Consider the following 22,358-nt stretch of genomic DNA (forward strand, 5'->3'; position numbering starts at 1 on the left):
CTTGTTAAGAAAAAAATTACCTTGAGGAGAAATAACGATATTCAGTCAAGGGTGGATTTTTGATTCATTTCTTGTCCCGTTGTACAGAAAAATTAAATCATGTAAAATTAAACTTAGCATTAGAACAAACTATAAGTTAATTTCTTTAGAGATAGCTTTAGAACAACAAATCAAATATAACTTTTGGAAACTTAACATATCTTTGTTATATAATTGTGCTTATGTTGATGAAATTAGGAACCTTTTAGACCATGTAGATGGCGAATTCAGTAATCCCGCCTCAAAATTGGAATTTATCAAGTTAGAATTATGGATATAAGTAGAGATTATAGTAAACAGAAAATAAAAAATACACATAAAGAGGAAAAGAGGCTTATCAAATAACTAGCTATTTTAGAGGATATGTTAATAGACGACCCGAGTGAGGATAATGAATTAAAACAGAAAGAATTGTTAGATAAAATGGACGTTTTATATAGAAAGAGAAGTGAAGGTACGTTTATTAGATCTAGAGTAAGATGGACATAGAAAGGGGAGAAGAGCGCACGATATTTTTAGAAAGATATATGCAAAGAAAAAGTGTTATATCGTCGTTAAAAAGAAAAATTGGCTCTTTAGTAAAAGAGGAAAATGAAATACTTTGTTTACTATGAAAATGTGAGTAAATCTACCATAAGAGCAACTCGTAAAGATTTTAGTATTTTTTTCGATCAAGAACTCCCAAACGTAGACGACATCGATAAACATGTTTTGAATAAGAAAATATCTGATTTGGCAAAACAGAGTCCTTAACGAAAATATTAGGTTTTTGGTCGATCTCTTAGAAGTTTATGAAGATAAAGCTTATCTATTATTTTTAGATTTTTAGATTTTGAAAAAGCCTATAGAACACTTGTATAGATTTCTAGATATTATTTAAAGAAGAGAAAGTGAGATAGGAGGTGCAGAAGGATCAGAGGCTATGTGTGAAAACGACCGTGGGCCCTGACCCCGTGGAATATGTAGGTCAAAATGTACCAATCGTGGTATTTTATGTTATTGGTATGTAAGCCCATTTCAATCACAGAATATACATATTTACCATCGTGTTTAATCGTAGAATATTTGTAATTTTTCAAATAAATGGCTAAGTTTATCTACAATCGCTAGCAGCTGAAGGGGTGGTATAAATCCAGCTATGGGTCCATGCAGGAAGCAGAAGTATTGTCCCCACGTTCCCTTGCATGGTGACCTAACTTCTGTTACTAGCGATCTCTTGCCACTTTTTATCTCGTATCGTTAATTATTAGTATATAATTTTAATTTTCTTTGATCTAGTGTCAACAAATCTGTTATAATCTAGCATTTTTATTGTGCTTCGTTGACAGGGTTTTATTAATTATACATATTTCTCATGAATTTAGAACTAGTTTTAGTCACGATATGGCTGAAATATTGCTGATGTGACTTAGAGTCTTAGCTCACTCACCTTTATTTTATTTGTGTTAATAAAGCGTGAGAAAAAGAAAAAAGTATGTCAGATAATTTTGTTATTTTGCTAAATATATAATATATGTATTTTTTGTTATTGCTCTTAAGTCAAAGCAAAAAATATTTCCGCGTCCTACCTCCTGGGTGCTCAGTGTATTTCTGGTAGGAAATATTTATTAAGATGATTGTATGTACGTTTTAAAACTTTGGGGAACATGATGCACTTGTATGGCATTAATATCCATGCGCTTTCGTTACACTCATGTATTCCCCAAGCATGTCTTGTTTTTTTTTAGATTCAGCGTAAATACACAGAAATAAATTGAGGTAATATGGGGATTTTTAAATTGTATTACGTGTTCAGCGTTCTTTGAAATAATTATCACCCAAATATTCATACAAATAATGCGAGATATAGAGCCCCCGTCCGACAAATTTACAGGCCTGTTAATTGCTTCCTGCAGGATGGCAGTGCATACACCTTCATTTTCTTATTGCAAGAATTGTAAACACAGGGAAATTGTTAATGACACTTGACAGACCTGTAAGAGATTTACCGCGAGAAAACGACTGTTAATATGTGTCCTGTTTCATGCAGCGGTTACGGGGCAACTATCACCGTGGGACTATATTTGGGAGTACCACTGAGCCAGTACCGCTACGGCTACCGGACAGAGAAACCAGACCATGTCCACTTTATGTCTGGACTGACTATGGATATTGGTATGTCATAGGCGGATCCAGATTGGGGGGTGGGACGGGTTTAGTGTGCGTGCGTGCGTGCGTGCGTGCGTGCGTGTGTGTGTGTGTGTTAGGGGCTGCACCAAAATTTCTATGTTTGATTGCATGTTGCTGGGAGGCGTATTGTAGTGACTGAGTGAGTTTAGTTTTACGCCGCACTAAGCAGTATTCCAGCTATATGGCGGCTGTCTGTAAATAATCGTGTCTGGACCTGACAATCCAGTGATCAACAGCATGAACATCGATCTGCACAATTGGTTACTGAAGATCAATTCTATCCCGGATCTTCACGCGTGCGTATTGTAGTGAGTGAGTTTTACGCCGTTTTAGTACTATTCCAGCAATATCAAGGCAAGGGACACCAGAAATAGGGTTCACACATTGTACCCATGTGGAGAATCGAACCTGATCTTCGGCGTGACGGGTTAACGCTTTAACCACTGGGCTACACTACCAGCCCGGCGTCTAGTATGTCGAAGTTGAAGGGACGTACAAGAATATGTCGTGTTATCTGTAGCCCGACACAACGATTACTAACGGAGGGAAACTGGGGTCAAGCTTTCACTTCGAGGGGCGGTGGGGTAGCCTAGTGGTTAAGGCGTTCGCTCGTCACGCCGAAGACCCGGGTTCGATTCCCCACATGGACACATTGTGTGAAGCCCATTTCTGGTGCCCCCCGCCGTGATATTGCTGGAATATTGCTAAAAGCGGCGTCAAACTAAACTCACTCACTCTTTTTCCCTTTGAAGACAACTGTACGGTCGAAACTAGGGTGTTTGACAGTAGTTGCTGTGCAGGTAACAATTTCGAACCTAGACACAATCTAGAATGTTTTTAAAAATTCCGCTGTCCATTTGAACGCGTTTTGTGGTACGTAGTGTGTGTTTGAGATTTTCCTCTGTTCTGAAGGTGAGGTGAAATGGGGTTTAACGTCGCAGTTAAGAATATTTCGCACATATGACGACGTGCATGTGAGTGTATGTGTGGCTGCTTGTACTAGCCCAGACTTAAGCTGGTTTTATAGTGCTAGCCCACTGAGATACCATGCCGCAGTGACGCATGAATACCCCACTCAGACACATTATACTGACTCCGAGCCGACCAGTCCTTGTTGTACCCATAAATGCCAAGCGCCACGCAGGGACCAATAAGTACCATATTTTAACGTCTTTTGGTATGAAGTTCCCCGGGGATCGAACCCGCGACCTTCCGCTCTCTGGGCGGACGCTCTAACCACCACAGCATGCATGGAGGCGGTTTCCTGTGTTCTGAAACCTCGTCTTAAATATAACTAATGACATATATAAGTTATAAATATAGTCACCCATTCCATATTTCTTCGTCCATTGCACTAAGATATCGGGACTTAATAAATTCTACTATCCCTATCAAATAGGAAAGAGTGCATGTCGTACTTATTTATATCCCAAAATCGTTTAAAAATCCTTAATTACAGCGCTACAAACAGAGTTACAGATACTTTTGGGGGGTCATCCAGTTATGCACTCCCTTGTGTTCATCTCAATTGGGTAATTTTCCTTTGAGTAACCAAATGAATTGTACCCACCTCACTCAAACGCACTTGGGTGTTTAGCCATTTTCCAATAATTGTAAAAATATAATAAACCTTTAATGTTGGTGTACGTGTTTGTTATTTATATTTGATCTGGAATAAAAGAAACGATAAGAAAGACTGCAAGCTGCTAAGTTCATGCTTTGAAATAGAACCTCTCAATATACCTCAGTTTTGTTTATCTATCCAACGGCATGTGTCTACATATTTTACAAGCTAAGATTTGACATTTTTATGTGTACGCATGTAAGATCAAATTTATTGAGTATTTATAAAATATCAAGCGTGCTTGTCCGCAATAGCCTTAACAGAAATTGAGTTTTCAAATAAACATTTGCGTATAATTTACGCAGATATGCAGCTTATCTGTACCTCTGAGGAAAAAAAGTACAAAATATCAATTTGTAACAAATTGATATTTTATACTCTTTCGTATTTCTTTCTAATTGTATTACGTGTGTGTGACTACCACCACCAAATGAGACTACTGTTGATCGCACCTTGGCTGTAAATAGTCATATTGCCGGGAGATCACTGAATGATTGATTTTGTCACCCGAAGCAAACTGCTACGTTGCCATGGTCACCGTTTAGTATCCGTTCGTAATATGGAGATCCACGAAGGCTGTTTGCAGGTTCATGTGAGTACAGTTACTCTGACGATTTTTATTTTTTAAAATTTGTGGTTATAATTGTGATTACTCTCGGTGGACTTTTTAAAAAACAATTGCGGTTGTAACTGTAATCACGCAGATATTGATATTGAACTGACTCGGTTCTGATCCCGATAAGGATAAGAGGTTTCGAACAGCCACTTAGACTGACAGCGAGTCCCTGAAATAATCGTATTTTAAAGAAAAGATATGCTGAAAAGGAGTCCTGAGTGTTCCTTCATTTTACTGAAAGTGTGGTAATCTAGACTTGCCACATATTCTAGACTTGCATGGGCTTTCTTAGATATACTTGTTGCAGGGTCGGTATGACAGACTAACAGCGTCTAAGCTACTCCTTGAATGATCAGTCTTATTGACCATGTCGATTGCATTTCATCGCAATCGAATTGTGTAGATCGATGCTTCTGATTTAAATCACTGGTTTGTCTGGTCCAGACCCGATTATTTACAGACTGTCTTTATATAACAGGGATATTGCTGAGTGCGGCGTAAAGCAATAACTAGGACGTGTGTGTAACACTCGGAGTGTCCCTCTTCTTTCACTCGGGGTGGTGGGGTAGCCTAGTGGTTAAAGCGTTGGCTCGTCACGCCGAAGACCCGGGTTCAATTCCCACATGGTTACAATGTGTGAAGCCATTTTCTGGTGTCCAGAGTTGACTTTGCATATTTTACCCATGTGGAGTATCGAACCAGGGTCTTCGGCGTGACGAGCAGGCGCTTTATCCACTAGGCTACCCCACCGCCCTCTTTCATTGATATAACCACAAGAAAAAAAATGGTGATTTCCAAACATTTCCAATTTGGAAATATCACATTTCCAAAAATTTCAAAAATTGGAAAGATGATGTTTCCAAGGCTTGGAAATTTTTGGAAATTTAGGAAGGATTTTACCACTACTTCTTTCAATTTCTCCTTTTTCCCAAGGATCCCCGGCCAATGAGTGTATAGACTGAACTATTTCACGAATCTTTTGATCTGCTAGAGTTCTTATTGTTGATATACATAATGTATCTTGCATGTGACATATTTATTCATGAAAACTGCAGGAATAAGCCATATTTTCATATTATCCCTTTGTACTTGATATCAATGCAACTGCGTCTCACGCGTGAAGTGATACATTTTTTAAAGTTGGGATTATGTTTAGATTAAGTGTTTACTATTCGCCGTCCTATGCGACCAACTAGGAACCAATTGTATATATTAGTTTAACTTCACTCATCTGCATTCTTCTTGTTCTATGTGTCAAAAATTGATATTGACTGTTCTATTTACCGCTAGTATGGCGAGCATTTTCAAAAGTCAGTTTCAAGTGTATGTTTTAGTTGTTATCCACAAAAGCGCAAATATGTTTAATTTTCCCCCCTCTCAATGTTCGTATGAATACAAATTCCATACTCCTACGCTATATGGACTATATAACAGTGTACCAGATATACTGACTGACTGAGGGTATTACACGCCATAAAAGTGAACCCGTGCCATGGCGTAATGGGGTATTCCCGTGAAGTAGGATTTTGTTATTACAGTATAATCTCGTTCATGTTGCGTCGGTGTTGTTATACGGGATTAAGACACTGGGTGCTATAAAATTCTGAACTTGTTTTGAAATATGATCGAGTTTACTGAGTTAATTTACTGAGTTTAGCTCACTGAGATTATAATGATACTGATTCATGTGTTCACTCAACGTCTACGGGGATGATACGTTCTACGTCTCGCCAAAGTTATTGATTAATCTACTAATCTACTAATATCTAACAAAGTGCTAGAGTTTTGGGTGACCTTCGTAGGGTCAGTAATACTAGCAAGTTGAAATAGGTCATACATGATTTGAAAATTATGTATCTTATTATTACTTGGGGTGTTGGCATGGCAGATTTAAGAAGATCGTTGAAAAGGCCCTCCAAATGATAGTTGAGATATATTTCACATGATATGTTTCATCTTGTGATGATTAATTGTGGCAACACCAAATATATTATGTCATGAAAATGTCAAATATCAGTTTAGGCTTGTTTCATTTCTTTACCCCTTCAACTTTTCGTATCAACCTTGTGCCTGTTAAAACATTCACTGGCCTTTGTTCGAGATCACCAGGTCTTGGAGGTAATCACCCTATGTTTTTACAAATCTGCTTCATGGGAACTAACCGTAGTAGAATACATTCTCCAGTTAACACCTGTCACAAGGGAGAGGCCATTTGAGTTTGTGCAATTGGCGTATTCACGAAAATCTCATGAACTTGTCAATAGAAAATTGGTTGTGTTGTCCAAACATGTGCGGATTGAAGCAAATACTCAAATGAATTCCCTTTTTACTGAATCATAAGTGTATCTAGATTAATTTGATCATTTACAAGAAGTACGTTACAGAATGTTTCAATAAAACATTCATTATAGATCAAGAGAAATCAGCCCACAAGCTCACAGATGATTCCAGAGACAAATATACATTTGAAAGATTCCAATTTGGACAAGACATTAATTTCATAATAAGCCAGCCAATAGACTTTATGTTAATCCAGTTACAGTTATTTTGAAGGGTCAAGTCTAGATGCTTGTGATTGAATTATCACACCGCTCATTGTAAGGTCAGGTTGGATGCTTCTGTTAAGTTTTCTACTAAACTGTAAAATAGGTTTGTCGCTGTGGTGACAATTATATACGTTTGAAAATGTTAAAACCTGCAATGAGAACACGACGCCACGCCAATAGCAACTCCATGCTTGTTTGATAGGTATTCTTATCGATGCATAGAGGAGGGTTCCCATATTCATTCTTGTATCATTATCGAGATAAAGGGTAGGTTAGACATTTGGGTCAAGGTAAAAATCGTTTGATGTTTGATGTTTTAACAACGGTGTTGTTTTAAGGGATTCTACAAGATGAAAAAACGTGTTCACTCAAGGAAAGAAATAAGACATGTATACCAGACTACCAGTATGAGATTGAATCCATGTTAGTGAGTTCACACAGTCACTTTGATTTATAAATTAGTTCACTCAATTCATAAGTTGTGAGTTATTCATTTTCTTGCAGAAACTTGCTATAAGAATTTTGGAAATGACAGTTTTCACCATTATTTCCAGTTATTATTCAGTTATGGTAAATGCACAGTTAGACTAGAAGTTTCTTCCTACTTTTCGTGGTTGAAGATATCTATGTGTAAATGGTTACCGGTATATGTTCATTCTGAACAAGAGAGAAGGAGAGAATGGATCTCATGGAGATGCAGTCAGAAAGACTGCAGAGCAACAGTCTCAACATTGAATGACATAATGTCTAAAATTCCTGGCCACAAAAGCCTCCTAAATTTAGGAGGTCGTAGACCCTACGACCTTGTTTACGACCCTCTTCCGACCTCCTTTACGACCGTTTCACAAAGACGTCATATCCATGTCGTACGACGCGGTCCTAAATCCATGTCGTACATTGTATAAGAGGTACTTTGTTGCATAGCAACGCATAAAGCGAGACCGAACGGGCACCTGCTTATCTTGTTATTCCCAAAGTATTTCAAAATAGAAATACAGTTTGAATAACAATGCAAATGTTATGTTTTCAATTCAATGTACAGGTTATCTTATGGTAAAAAAATATCAATAAATGAATTATTTTGGATTCTCTCACTAAATTTGATTGAAAATTACAAGATAAAATGCATAAATCATTTCCATTAATATTATCAGTTTTACTTATAAGGTTTGAATTAAATCGCTGTCCATTAACTTGTTCATATGAAACTGCAATATTAGTTCCAATGTATTGAATATTGCACACTATAGGACCTAAAGTCAATGTTGCAGTTATGGCTACGCTTGATCTACTAACACTTGTGTAAAGGTTTAAAATATGGTGTGATACTCTAAATGTGTCCATTTCTTTTGTAACTTTTATTCAAACAATCAAAAACTTTCAAAGAATAAAAAACGTATACCCTATATCCACGTATGATATGATATTGAACAAGGCTAAATGTAGGTAGAATCTACTGAAATTGGTTTCATGAAAAAAAATATCTGTAGGATACGCAAAATATACATCATAGTACTGAAAGTGTAATCAGAAGGATAGGACGATTGTGTTTACTTTTTTTTCATCCGACCTTCACCTCAAAGATATTGCCTAATATGTAGTACTACAACAATGTTGACGTGTGACATCACACGTGTGTGTATCAGCGTTGTCGAATAACATACTCATGAGTGATCGGGCTATGTTCAATACATTTATAGTATTTTGCATTCCTACAATGTGCTCAATAAGCTATCTGTGCCAATTAACACTTGAATCAACTACTGTATTATCCAAATCATTATTATACATTTGTACATTACCCTTTTTTATTTCCGTCTATGGTAAAGCATTAAATATGTCTATATAGAATAGGATATGTAACAAACAACAGTACAACAGTACTCACGTTGTTTCACAACACAATGCATCTAATAGCACAGGTATCCAGTCCGTTTTGGTCGTGCCCCGAACATGCATCCTTAACACACACATTCTCGTGCTAAGCGCCCACATCGTGGTCTCTTGCAATGGACATGAGTCGACATGGATACAAACTCATTACTGTTAACTATGATATGATATAGATATTTGGGGTAATTTATATGAATATGATCAAAGGTTAACTCTCTCTCTTTCTATGCATATATATATATATATATATATATATATATATATATATATATATATATATATATGTGTGTGTATGTGTGTGTGTGTGTGTGTGTGTGTGTGTATGTGTGTGTATTTGTATGTATGTTTATGTTTATACATGTATATATGTTTGTGTGTGTATGGTCACGGGTGTATGTGTGTGTGTATATATATATATATGTTTATGTGTATGTGTGTGTGTGTGTTTAATTCGCAACCCGTTAAACACTCGCTTAAATGAAATTGACACGTTTACGGCTTCATTTTTAAAGCACATGGACGCTATGTTTTGATCTGATAAAAGACATAAGAGGTCACCATGATCTGAATAACATACTCATGAGTGATCATGATACGTTCAATACATTTATGATAGTTTGCATTTCTACAATGTGCACAATAAGCTATTTGTGTCAATTAACACTTGACTCAACTACTGTACAATACAAATCATTATTATACATTTCTTATAGTACCCTTTTTATTTCCGTCTGTGGTAAAGTATTGTCTATATAGAATAGGATATGTAACAAACAGCAGTACTCACGTTGTTTCACAACACCATGCATCTTATCGCACAGGTATCCAGTCCGTCTTGGTTGTGCCCTGAACATGCATCCTTAACACACACACGCACGCACACATTCTCGTGCTAAGCGCCCACATCGTGTTCTCGCACATGCACATACGCGTCGACACGGATACAAATCTTCCCACTACTGTTAACTATGTTTTGATGTAGATATTTTGGGCAATTGATATCACTTTCATTTATAGGCAATTTGAAAACATTATATATAAGAAATTTTCTCGAATTTTCCTTTCACTAACTAGACAAATGTTTTTGTCTTTCCTTTTTTACCCTTTCCTCTTCTGTTTGTTTGATTATTTCTGTTATGAATGTGACAAGAAAAGAATGCCCTTGTTTTGTTTACGTATTATATCATTAAGTTATGATGTTGGTGTGTGCCTATGCAGTTTTGCATCCTCAAGACCCACTGTCTACTATATTTGTCACCAGATTCTAATTTTCGATGTCGGTTGAAATATCACAGTATAGACAGGCAGTGGGTACATTTGCTGCAGCACTTCATTCTAAACACTCAGGTAAATTTGCTCTTTATCAACATCTATTCAAATTTCGTTGTCTGTATGGCAGTTGTGTTTCCATAATGATTTCACTTTTGTTACTGTGCTGTGGAGATATTCATCCTAATCCAGGACCTAAATGCACAAATGCTTTAAGGATAGTCCATCTAAATGTACGTAGTCTTAAGGAGAAATTAGATATTTTAAGAGTTGAACTTGGATGTTATGATGTGATATGTCTAACCGAAACTTGGTTAACTTCCCATACAAATAACATTGATATAAAAATTCCTGGCTTCCATCTACCTTTCCGTAAAGACAGACAAACTCGCGGTGGCGGTGTAGCAGTCTATGTAAAAGATACTATTTGTGCGTTGTTGAAGTCTGATTTAGACATAGTCGGACTTGAGGCGATATGGATACAGACTAAATGTAAAACAAGAAACTACCTGATTGGAACTGTTTATCGCGCCGACAAGAGCTCCGAATATTGGAATTTGATCGATGAATCAATAGGTAACGCAGTTGATCTTAATATGCAGACAATTATAACCGGAGATTTCAATATTGACGTTCTTCATGGAAATAATCAAAAGATAGACTTTATACAAAGTTACTACGGCTTTCGACAAATAATCACGGATGCTACTAGAATAACCGCAAGTAGTAAAACTTTGATCGATTTGATATTTGTTTCTCGCGTCGACGTTGTCATAGATTCTGGCGTATTACATCCCATATGCAGCGATCACTGCCCCGTATTTGTTAACATAGCAGAAATGATGCAGCACAAGAATTCATTCAAAAGGAAAATCTATGATTATTCTTCAATAGATGTTAATGGTATGAATGAAACTATCAAAGAGATAAACTCAGATATATTTTTCTCTTCGGGGAACGTAGATAATAACACTGAAAACCTTACATCCTTGTTATTGAATATCATGAATGAACATATTCCAAATAAAACTGTAAATAATTAGAACCAAAGATCCCGCGTGGATGAATAACGAAATCCGATCCTTAATAAGAAAACGAAATCGTGTTCATAAGATTGCAAAAAACAGAAACCTTCCTAATGATTGGACTAAGTTCAGATCACTTCGGAACAAAGTAATAGCAACAGTTAGAAATGCAAAACATGCTTTTGATGCAAGAGTTGATGAATCTATAAATAACACTCATGGTACTAAAATGTGGTGGCGATTAGTTAAGAATTATGTTAAAACAAATTCGATAAAATCGTCCTTTCCATCAATTGTCAGCAATAACATAGTTTATGACAATGAACAAGATATTGCTGATGTACTCAACTCATTTTTCTCAGAACAATCCCAAGTTGCTGACCCTAACGCCGATCCGACTGATTTCGCACCGCGTGAAATCGATCATCCTATGTCATCTATCACAATAAGTAATGTAGATGTTCGCGATATTCTTCTGAGTCTAGATACATCGAAAGCCACGGGGCCTGATGGCATTGGAAACATCATACTGAAACTAACTGCAACCTCTTTAACCCCGTTGTTAGCTGTTGTTCAACATCTCCTTCGTAATAAAACGTATCCTACTTCTTGGAAACTAGCTTCGGTGATTCCGCTTTATAAGAAAGGTGATGAACACGATTGCTCAAACTATAGACCTGTAGCGTAAACAAGCTGTGTCGCTAAAGTTTTTGAAAAATGCATTTTTAAATACGTCTTCAACTTCCTCAGGGATAACAATATTTTATCAAACTTACAATCTGGATTTATGCCTGGTGATTCTACAGTAAATCAACTAACTTATCTCTATAATTTTATCGCAAGTGCCGTAGACCAAGGAAAAGGAAATCAGAGCGGTATTCTGCGATGTAAGTAAAGCCTTTGACAAAGTTTGGCACAAAGGTATTATTCATAAACTTTATGCTTATGGTATACAGGAGAACTTTGGAGTGGTTTGTAAGTTATTTAGATAGTAGAATGCAGAAAGTGGTAATAAATGGATATAGTTCAGGTATCAAATCTGTGGAAGCTGGTGTACCGCAGGGTTCCGTATTAGGACCACTTCTGTTTATCATTTATATTAATGACATTGTAGATGGTATAGACAGTAACATTCGCCTTTTTGCTGATGATACATCAATATATGCTATAATAGATGATCATATTACAGCAGCCGCAATTATAAACAATTATTTGGCAAAAATTTCAGACTGGGCCAGAAAGTGGCAGGTAAGTTTTAATCCTAGTAAGACTGAGAGTATAACATTCACTCGTAAAACGAAAATTATGCCAGGCCGAACTTGCTAATGAATGGCGAGACTATTAAAGAAGTTGATAACCATAAACACTTAGGTATAACACTTCAAAGCGATTGTTCTTGGAAAGTTCATATAGGTGACATGGTAAAGAAAATAAGTCCAATGATCAATTGTCTGAGAAGTTTGAAATATCGTTTATCTCGGAAAACGCTAAATACTTTATATAACTCCTTTATCTTACCACTTTTTGATTACTGCGGTCATATATGGGATAATTGTACGATTGAACAGGCGATTTTACTGGAAAATTTTACACTTAGACGCATTAAGAACTATATGCGGTGCGGTTCGTGGCACCAGTCATGATAAAATATACAAGGAAACCAATTACAGCACACTGAAACAAAGACGATATCGCTCTAAACTTATAACTTTCTATAAAATGTATCATCGTCTGATTCCTGATTATCTGAATGATCTTGTACCAGGTAGAGTATTTCAACAAAGCAACTATAATCTTAGAGATAGTACTTCCATTCAAACTATTAACTGTAGAACACAAAGATATTCACAATCATTCTTACCGAGCGCGATTATGTCGTGGAATTCATTGCCCGATGGAGCTGTTAACGCTATTTCTGTGAGGCAGTTTAAAACCATGATAAATCCAGCAGAAACTGACAACTACTTTGATTTAAATTTTGGGACTAGATTTTGTCAAATCATCCATTGTCGCCTCAAGCTCGGCTGTAGTGATCTGAACGCAGACAGATATAATCGACATATATCAGAAACAGCTAAGTGTTCATGTGGTCATTATAACGAAGACGTCATTCACTACCTTTTACATGTCGGAACTATCAAAATTTAAGAACAACGGTGTATTTTTATATTCAAGGATACGATGTGAAACTACCTTATACGGTAACGACGCATTGGATAACTCAACAAATTGTGACATTCTCAACTCATTACACCAGTTTATTTCTAAAAGTAAGCGCTTCCAGTGATTATCATCTCTACATATACATGTATATTCAATGCAAGAAAAGATCTATATAACTTGATTTTCTGCGGCAGCTCTTTTCGTTGCTAGGCATAACCAACACCATAACCACATATTTATTATTCAATCATTTTTCTGAGTGTAATCTTGTCTCAATATAATTCTTTTCTTGTCCGTCTATTTCAAATATGTATCCAGCTATATTGGAACCGTGTACTGGAGCGGCGTTTATATAAGCCACTAGGCTTGTTCGCCTATCCAGATTTCTGCATTGACGAAATAAAAATATGTTTAAACCACATCACAACCGATGACAAGGGTACACAGGATTTTGCGAGGACTCTTCCCTTGCTTCAGGGATCGTTTGTACATAAATATGAAATGTAAGTAATCAGAGTGACTCTGACTATCTGTGTATTGTTATATGTTTTCTTTGTAAGTAAGAGAAGAAGCCAGAAATGCTGATAATTACCGTTGTCGTTCTGCGTGATTTTGCATCTGTTATGGCGTCACGCTGCACGGAAACTTTGACAATTTCTTAGGAAGTATCAAATCATTGCATTGGTGTCAGTTTGCAACTTAAATATTATAGCAATGTTTTTCGAATTAAATACATCTGAAATTAAAACGCCACTTAAATACAGGTCTAAACAAGCGAAGAAGATAAAGATGCCTGCTACATATTGAAGTTGGAAGATACCATAATGTACCTAGGGAAGAAATAATATGTGTCCATTGTTTATCTTTAAATCTTAATCGAATAGAAGACTGGTTCAAGTCTTAATAAATTCTATGTTCTATTCTGTTCTGATAAATACTCTATTATAACAATGTTTTGAAAAGAAATGTATCTACTCCCGGCATGGATTATGCTTCCCGGCACCGTATCTTTAGCTTTGGCGGTACTCCCCTAATTAGCTCTCTCCCGGGAAATCCGAAATATACATTTTAGCCTTCCCGGGACATCTGAAAAATACATTTTAGCCTTCCCGGTACGACACCGTATTTACAAAACCTAACATCTCTATATATACACACACAATGAGCCGTGGGGGCATCTGCAAATGAACCAGCCGTTACACTTGAGTGCACACCCACCCGCTCTGACTGGGTTCGGTATCCCGGCTGCTTCGTTTCTAGGGAAGTAAACCCAAGTACAAAATATTACACTTTTGATTTGCGATTGTACGCTTTTAATTTTGTTTATATGTTTTTTCATAACCAGCAATGTATATTATATGTCATAAATAAGTGATAACTGTGTTTTTATTATGTTTGATTTTTTTTTGTTGCATGTGACCTTTAAGCAATCCACTCCTTTGATGATCTCCTCGGTGCATTATCGCGATAATGACATCGCGAGATATCGAACGAGCCTACAGCTCAGCAGGAACAGAAATCGTGACAACTGTTGTGAAAAATGAAAGCTATATGTTCTCACAATCTGCTGTCATTTAACTTTGTCACCTGCTTTGCCTAGCCTCCGAGCGGGCCTAGGACAAATGACACCCGAACAAAAGCCACCCGGACAAATGCCACCCAAATAAAAATAAAAACCACCAACACAATAACATTTTTAAAAAGTCAACATTACTATGAAATCAAAATTTTACATGAAAATCAACTTTTTTTATCAAAGTGAATATATTTTGTATATATTATTGTCACTTCCACCACAACCTCGCTTCCGAGAAAGAAATCGTTATGCTTCAAGTTGTGTCATGGAAAATCGTTTTGGTCATCAATCATGTACATATTGTACTACAACTAGTAAGTAGTTTTGATTCTTTAACTTCCGCGAAGCGATCTGAACACATTTAAGATATCGTTCCAAGCTTCCACAACGCTCGCTTCGCACTCACAAACATAACCCATTTAGCACGAACTACGGGGTCCGGTGGAAATTAGTGCATGGTGACACCATCACTCGATCCCCTAGGAGGGCAACTCAACGATTGACGGCAACGCAACGATTCGTTTTGCTTTGAGTAAGTTTCGTTGTTCAGACCATCCTTTAATGTTGGAATATGGGCGAAAAGTAAATATAAAACAACATGAGCGATTCTGCCCTCTGTGTATTGTACTTACCATTGAATCAGAGTACCAATTCTTTATTGAATGTTCATTTTACTGTGATCTGAGAAACAGCCTGCTCCCACAATACTACATAAATAATCCATGTGAAACTAAATTTATCAACTTATTATTGTCTTGCAATTCTACAACTGTTAACAATCTTGCTAAGTTTATATTTCTTGCATTGACAAAAAGAGCGAAGTTTTTGAATATAGAGTATAAGATTAAATGAGACATTGTACATGTTAGCATACAGCTTAATATTATATATGGCGCTGGATTGTATTGTCATCTTTATAATTGTATAACGGGTCGGTGGCCCTTGTACGAAATTAACTCTAACTCACTAAATATAAGCTTATGATGACACATACTTAAACTAAACGTGACAAAATTCACTTTTCACCCAAAACATTGAACATTTAAAATGTGTTCACCACTGCAATTTCGACTAGTCAAGTCGATAATCCTTTCGTTAATCCGTTAAACAATCATTACTAAAACAACACCAAACATCAAAGACTACCGCCAGTCGCCTTAACGCCCCCATGAAACACTCATGCCGCCCCAGTGCCACTATAGCACTATATCTTTCCAAGACATTTCCAAGCTTGTAAATGTGGATTTTTTTCCCAGTGAACTCTGTTTGTTTGACGTATATGCCTTTGTTAAACAACGGCTACTGACCCTGAAATCCACTGCCGGCATGAGAAAGTATATACTCCGATATTTGATTAAGGCCACATTAAATATATACTTGTTTCTCATCACCTCTTAAAAAAAATATGGGTCGGGCGGGCGGATTTTATTTTTACATTTTAATTTATGTCCAAAACCCCTTCATTTCTGTGGAAATTTACACTTTTGCTCCTACAGAGAATCAAAACTTAGAAGTGTGAAAAATTCATGCACATTTTGAGATTCAAAGTTGCATTATCTCTATTGTAATGACTTAAACAAATCTTAAAGTCGGGTCGAATATTTCTGTAATGAGAAGCAAGAATATTTTTATATATGGCGTAAAATGAAACAAACAAACATGACTATTCAATTGCGATGTATTTAATACGTGCATCATAATCATGTAACACATGTCATGTTTGGGTTTACGCAACATTTCCTGGTCTGTTGACTGTTGATTACGCAATGATAAACTAGTGTCACCCCTATGATCTAAAAGTGGGCTTATCTAGTTGACATTGTGTATCCATATCATAATAATATTTTTGACGTTACGTCTGCAGTGATTCGGCGCCTGTTTTAACCTAGTAATTCTTCGACAGTATTTGTTATGTTATGTCAAATTCAGTTTTCAAGTTTATTTTTTTTCTAACGGTTCAATGTGTTAGATGGTTTCAATCGTAACATCAAGCGCGATGCTGAAACTGCAGAAGAAATAAATAAAATAAAGAGTTAAAGAGTAATACATTACTTTCACTACATAGAGTCAAGGTTCGAACGACGTTTTATCATCTTTACCCTCTGTATACTGAAACGTACCCGAGCCAAAATCAGAATACAGAAGCGTACCTCAGGACGATTCCATTCCGCAATGTACTTCTTCTTGATCGGACCTGTCATACTGTACGTGTTGTATTAGATGCGTTTGCGTAATATATGAAAAGAGCATGTACGCAGAATACTTCGCGATGCATAACAGATCTACCACTCCAGATATAGAGCTACAAATAACATTTTGGGTCATTGAGTTATGTACTCGCTTGTGTTCATCTCGATTGGGCATCCTTTGCCTTGAGTAACTGAATAAATTGTAATCACCCCACCCCCCACACACAAACTCAGCTGGGTATTTTGCCGTTTTTTCATTAACTGTAGAACTATAATCAAGTTGGTTTACGTGATTTGTATTTGTATGTGATCTGTAATATGAGAAACGATAAGAAAGACTGCAAGGTGCAAAGTTCATGTGTTGCAATAGAACCTGTTATTTGTTATTAGCTCTAGATTTGATTTTAAGTTGTTATGGTGTGAAAGGTTCCCCTTTATGATATATTTATTCATTTTTTAAACATGGTTTGTGATGTCATAGACTCAAATGCTTTCAACGTCTCTCTTAACCATTATGGTGGCTTACACATTTTAACTGGCTATATATTGTATTTTAGATTCTGTAACTTAACAGCCAGGTAATCAATAAGCGTGTGCAGTGAAATTTCAATTTCACACGCACAACTCGCACACCTGGCTGTTCTACCAGCAAGTGGTCCTCCCTCGTAAGAAACAGCGAAAAGTGACAACAAAATAATGATTGTTTGTTAAACTACTATTTTATTAAGGTGTCCAAAATTATGAGACAAAATCATCAGAGTTGGTCTGTCGATTTCATGTGACTGGGCAAAGTTTGATTTTGTTGCATTTATTAGATTTTGTGTTTGTGAGCAATTCATCGGTCTCAAATGAAGTCAAACGTAATTCACGCAGATATGTACAGCTCATCTGTACCTCTGGGACACTCGCAATCATTTGTATACTACATGTATACGGTTTCGGTTTACGTTGCGGATTACCGGGTATGTTTCTGTATTTTGACTTTGTTAAGGGTAGAATTCTCTACACAGAACGGTCTCAGGTGCATATGTAGTACCCGTGGTGACAGCAACCTCTTCAGCCAAACTAATGCCAGCTGAACAGGTGTATGTGATTTACCAAGGCTACGTGGAACACTCGATCATAATAATGCAGTCCAGCTTATAATGGGACTTACATTTGATTAAGTGAGCTGAAAAAGGTCGTGATTCGTGGAGCCATTGTTAACTGGTGTTCAAAGGTGAAAACTGAGAGGCAAAACAAACATCTAGCTCTCTAGTGATTTTATCATTCTGACTTTTCAACGTTTCTCATAATACGGGGCTGTGGGGTAGCCTGATGGTCCTTTCAATAACTTATAAATGAACCTGGTATATTGTGTTCCACACCATGGACAGTATGTGATTACCCAGGCTGAAAAAGCATGACTGGTCAATTACGTTTCCAAGGTGACCCTTAAATACTATTATATGCTATTATATACTATCCGCCATTATTTTGCTGGGATATTGCTAAAAGCGACGTAAAACTCATTTACAAGTAAATTTTGTTATCAATCCATTTTAAAAATTACAAGCAGCTTGATCTCGATGAACATCGCTTTATATGTCTCATCACTTGCCACGTCTAGTGACACTGAAGTTTATGTTTGGTGCTGTAGTTTTGTTGCTACTTTACACAGTATGAACATATGTGGCGGTTGTTAATAATATATGCACATTCTTCCTACAGTATCAGTAACACTAACCTTAAAGCACATTAATTTTTCAAATTCATATCATCTGCTATCGATTTTTCAGGTGTTGCCGAGCAACGTGAAGATTGTCTTACCGCAGTTTAATAAGAAGCATAAACCTAGAGCTGACGACTCCACAGTACATAACCCAGTATGAAAATCACCAGATCGTGGTTCGTTGCTTTGGTGTTTTCCTGCGTTTGTCTGTTGGTTGTATACAACGTCATCGCACCCAAATACGCTGTCAAATCCAATGCTGTAAAACCGAATTACCCACGAAACCAAATCCGGATACTCCATCGAGCAACGGCGCACGGATTGTACTGTCTTGAGGAGAACATATGCAAAAACAGCACCGAGGGGAAAGTCTATACCTACGTACGACATGCTAATTTCTACGATCTCATCGAACGTGTTGACTACAAGAAAAACATCACCCACAAGAGTGAAGTAGTTCCTCGAGTCGTTCATTACACGTGGTACGGAGGGTTAAAAAGAGAGGAAATAACTTCCGGTTCCACCACATGCTCGCTGTTTTGTCAGCCCATAAATTCATCAAACCCAGCAAGATCTATTTCTGGCACGATATGGTTCCGACCGGAGATTACTGGAAAGAGTTGAAAGCGAAGGTTCCGGAATTGTGCCTTGTTTTCCGGAAAGAACCGACGGAAATTCGAGGCCGGAGAGTCCAAGTTGCGGAACATATTACAGACGTGGTTAGACTCGAGGCAGTGATGGAATTCGGGGGTTTGTATTTTGATTTAGATGTCATGATACTCAAGCCCCTAGATCCCCTCCTTAAATTTGACGTTGCCATGGGATACGAGACGCCAGGGGGGGTTTGTGTAATGGCATAATAATTGGTACGGCGTGGGCCGAGTTTTTCAAGATCTGGCATAAGGAATATAAGTCTTTTCAGGATAATCAATGGAACTTCCATTCTGTGAGAACTCCCGGGAGGCTGGCGAAACTGTACCCCAACCTGGTGCACACAGAGGCCACATCTCTTCACAGACCCAACTGGATGGAGCTTGACAAGTTATATGGTGTTGGGAAGCTTTATGATTGGAAGAAAAATAATTACGCCTGCCATTTGTGGATTCGGATGCATAAAACGGAACATAATCCTACCGATATCAAAACTTGGAACACTACTGTTGGAGAAATGTTCAGGTGGGTCTACTATGGCGACTGGAAACTGCAGTTGCTAGGGCAACACGTCAATCCCACGAACAATGTCCTAAAGAAATCGTGTATTCTTAACAACATTTGCAGGACGAATGACAGCTCGACAGTTTATACCTATGAGAGGGAGAACGATTTTCTCAAAAATATCGATTCCACTGTGGATATAAAACGGAACATTGACCATCAAGAGAAAGTCATCCCAAATATTGTTCATTTTACATGGTATGGCGGATTAAAGAATGGTAATGACTTTCGGTTTCATCAACTTATTGCTTTTCTAGCAGCTCACAGATTTATCAAACCGGATCACATACTGTTCTGGCACGATTTGGTTCCAAGTGGAAATTATTGGAAGGAATTGCTTCTGAAAGTTCCGGAAGTTGTACCTGTGTACCGCAAAGCGCCGTCTGAAATACGTGGCAGAAAAATATCAGTTCCAGAGCATATGGCACATGTTGTGGGCTTAGAAGCCGTGCTAGAATATGGTGGTGTGTATTTAGACCTTGATGCCATTGTTCTCAGACCCTTGGACCCCTTGTTGAAATATGACGTGGTGATGGGTGACCATCCAGATGGTTTATGCAATGGAATAATAATAGGGAAACCCTATGCCGATTTCCTGAAGATTTGGCACAGAGAATTCAAGACTTTCGATGACAAAAACGGGACTTCCCATTTCGTAAGTATGTCAGCACATGTAGCCAAAGAACATCCCAACCTGATTCACATAGACAAAACGTCCTTGCATCGACCTGACCATTCTGAAGAGGATGCTTTGTTTTTGGAAGGAAAGCTGTTTAACTGGAGGGAAAAATATTACGCTGTTCACCTCGGGATACAATTTCATAAAAGTGAACACAACCCCCAGGATATCAAATTCTGGAACACTTCTGCCGGTGAGATATTTAGATATGTCTATTACGGAGACTGGAAAATGACACCCCTTCCTACAAAAGGAAAACTATGCATTTACGGTAATTTGTGCAAAGACAAAGATTCGGAGAAGGTGTACAAATACATACGCCTTCCGGATTTTATGAGTAGGGTAGAATCTAATGTGGACCTAAAGCTGAATATTAGCCACAATGAAAGGATTGTTCCAAGTATTTCTCACTTTACCTGGTACGGAGGTAAAGCTAAAGGTAACATGTTCCGGTTCCATCACCTACTGTCTGTTCTAGCTGCTCATAAGTTCATCAAACCTGAGAAGGTCCTGTTTTGGCATGACATGGTTCCAGAAGGCCCTTATTGGACAGAAGTTAAAGAAAAAGTGCCAGAACTCACACTTGTGTATCGAGCAGCGCCTTCTGAAATCCGTGGTAGAAGAGTTAAAGTTGCTGAGCACCTGACCGATGTGGTTCGCCTGGAAGCGGTTATGGAATATGGTGGGTTCTACTTCGACCTGGATGCTATGGTCCTGAAACCGTTAGGCCCTCTGCTTAACTATGACGTAACGATGGGGTATGAAACCCAGATGGTCTTTGCAATGGAATAATGATAGGAAAAGCTTGGGCTGAATTTTTTAGGATATGGCATAAAGAGTATAAAACATTTGACGATAGTAACTGGGCTTACCACTCGGTTAAACTTCCGGCGATTTTGGCTAAGAGATACCCAAATCTTATACACACAGAAGCTACATCTATGCATCGTCCTAACTGGCGCGAGCTGCCCTTGTTGTACAACGAAGGGCGTCTGTATGACTGGCGGACTAAAAATTATGCTGTCCATTTGTGGATTCGGTTTCACCACCCTGAACATAATGCCACAGATATAAAAACCTGGAACACTACCACTGGGGAGATATTCCGCCATATATACTATGGAGACTGGAGGATACGTGCATAGTGACGGGTGACTTTAAGTATAAAGAACATGCCATCACCTAGGGCTGGTTGAAATGATGGAGAACGTGTGAAGGTCATGATTGGATAACGTGTGAAGGTCATGATTGGAGAACGTGTGAAGGTCATGATGGGAGAACGTGTGAAGGTCACGATGGGAGAACGTGTGAAGGTCATGATGGGAGAACGTGTGAAGGTCATGATTGGAGAACGTGTGAAGGTCATGGTGGGGGAACGTGTGATGGTCATGATTGGAGAACGTGTGAAGGTCATGATGGGAGAACGTGTGAAGGTCATGATAGGGGAACGTGTGAGGTCATGATTGGAGAACGTGTGAAGGTCATGATTGGAGAACGTGTGAAGGTCATGATGGGAGAACGTGTGAAGGTCATGATGGGAGAACGTGTGAAGGTCATGATGGGGGAACGTGTGAAGGTCATGGAGAACGTGTGGATGGGAACGTGTGAAGGTCATGATGGGGAACGTGTGAAGTCATGATGGGG

The 22,358-nt window shown here is 37.8% G+C and overlaps 2 protein-coding genes across 2 annotated transcripts; both read left to right on the forward strand.

The window, feature by feature from the left end:
* Positions 1 to 13,604: 13,604 nt before the first annotated feature.
* LOC124264881 lies at positions 13,605 to 19,756 on the forward strand (the record flags this gene model as incomplete). Its single annotated transcript, XM_046699655.1, has 2 exons — positions 13,605 to 13,701; positions 19,321 to 19,756. Coding segments are annotated over 2 exons (457 nt in total), but the record flags the coding sequence as incomplete, so codon positions are not given.
* Positions 19,756 to 21,642, forward strand: LOC124264870. Its single transcript, XM_046699646.1, has one exon. It carries the CDS (start codon positions 19,848 to 19,850, stop codon positions 21,504 to 21,506), a length of 1,659 nt encoding a protein of 552 aa, XP_046555602.1. The 5' UTR covers positions 19,756 to 19,847; the 3' UTR covers positions 21,507 to 21,642.
* Positions 21,643 to 22,358: the final 716 nt, after the last annotated feature.

The sequence above is a fragment of the Haliotis rubra genome, unplaced genomic scaffold (genome assembly GCF_003918875.1).
Source record: "Haliotis rubra isolate DU_JTF1 unplaced genomic scaffold, ASM391887v1 Scf95, whole genome shotgun sequence".
NCBI classification, from domain to species: domain Eukaryota; kingdom Metazoa; phylum Mollusca; class Gastropoda; order Lepetellida; family Haliotidae; genus Haliotis; species Haliotis rubra.

Bases quoted from the DNA above. Each gene is read 5' to 3' on its own strand.
- LOC124264870 (XM_046699646.1), top strand. From the start codon at position 19,848: ATGGAGCTTGACAAGTTATATGGTGTTGGGAAGCTTTATGATTGGAAG.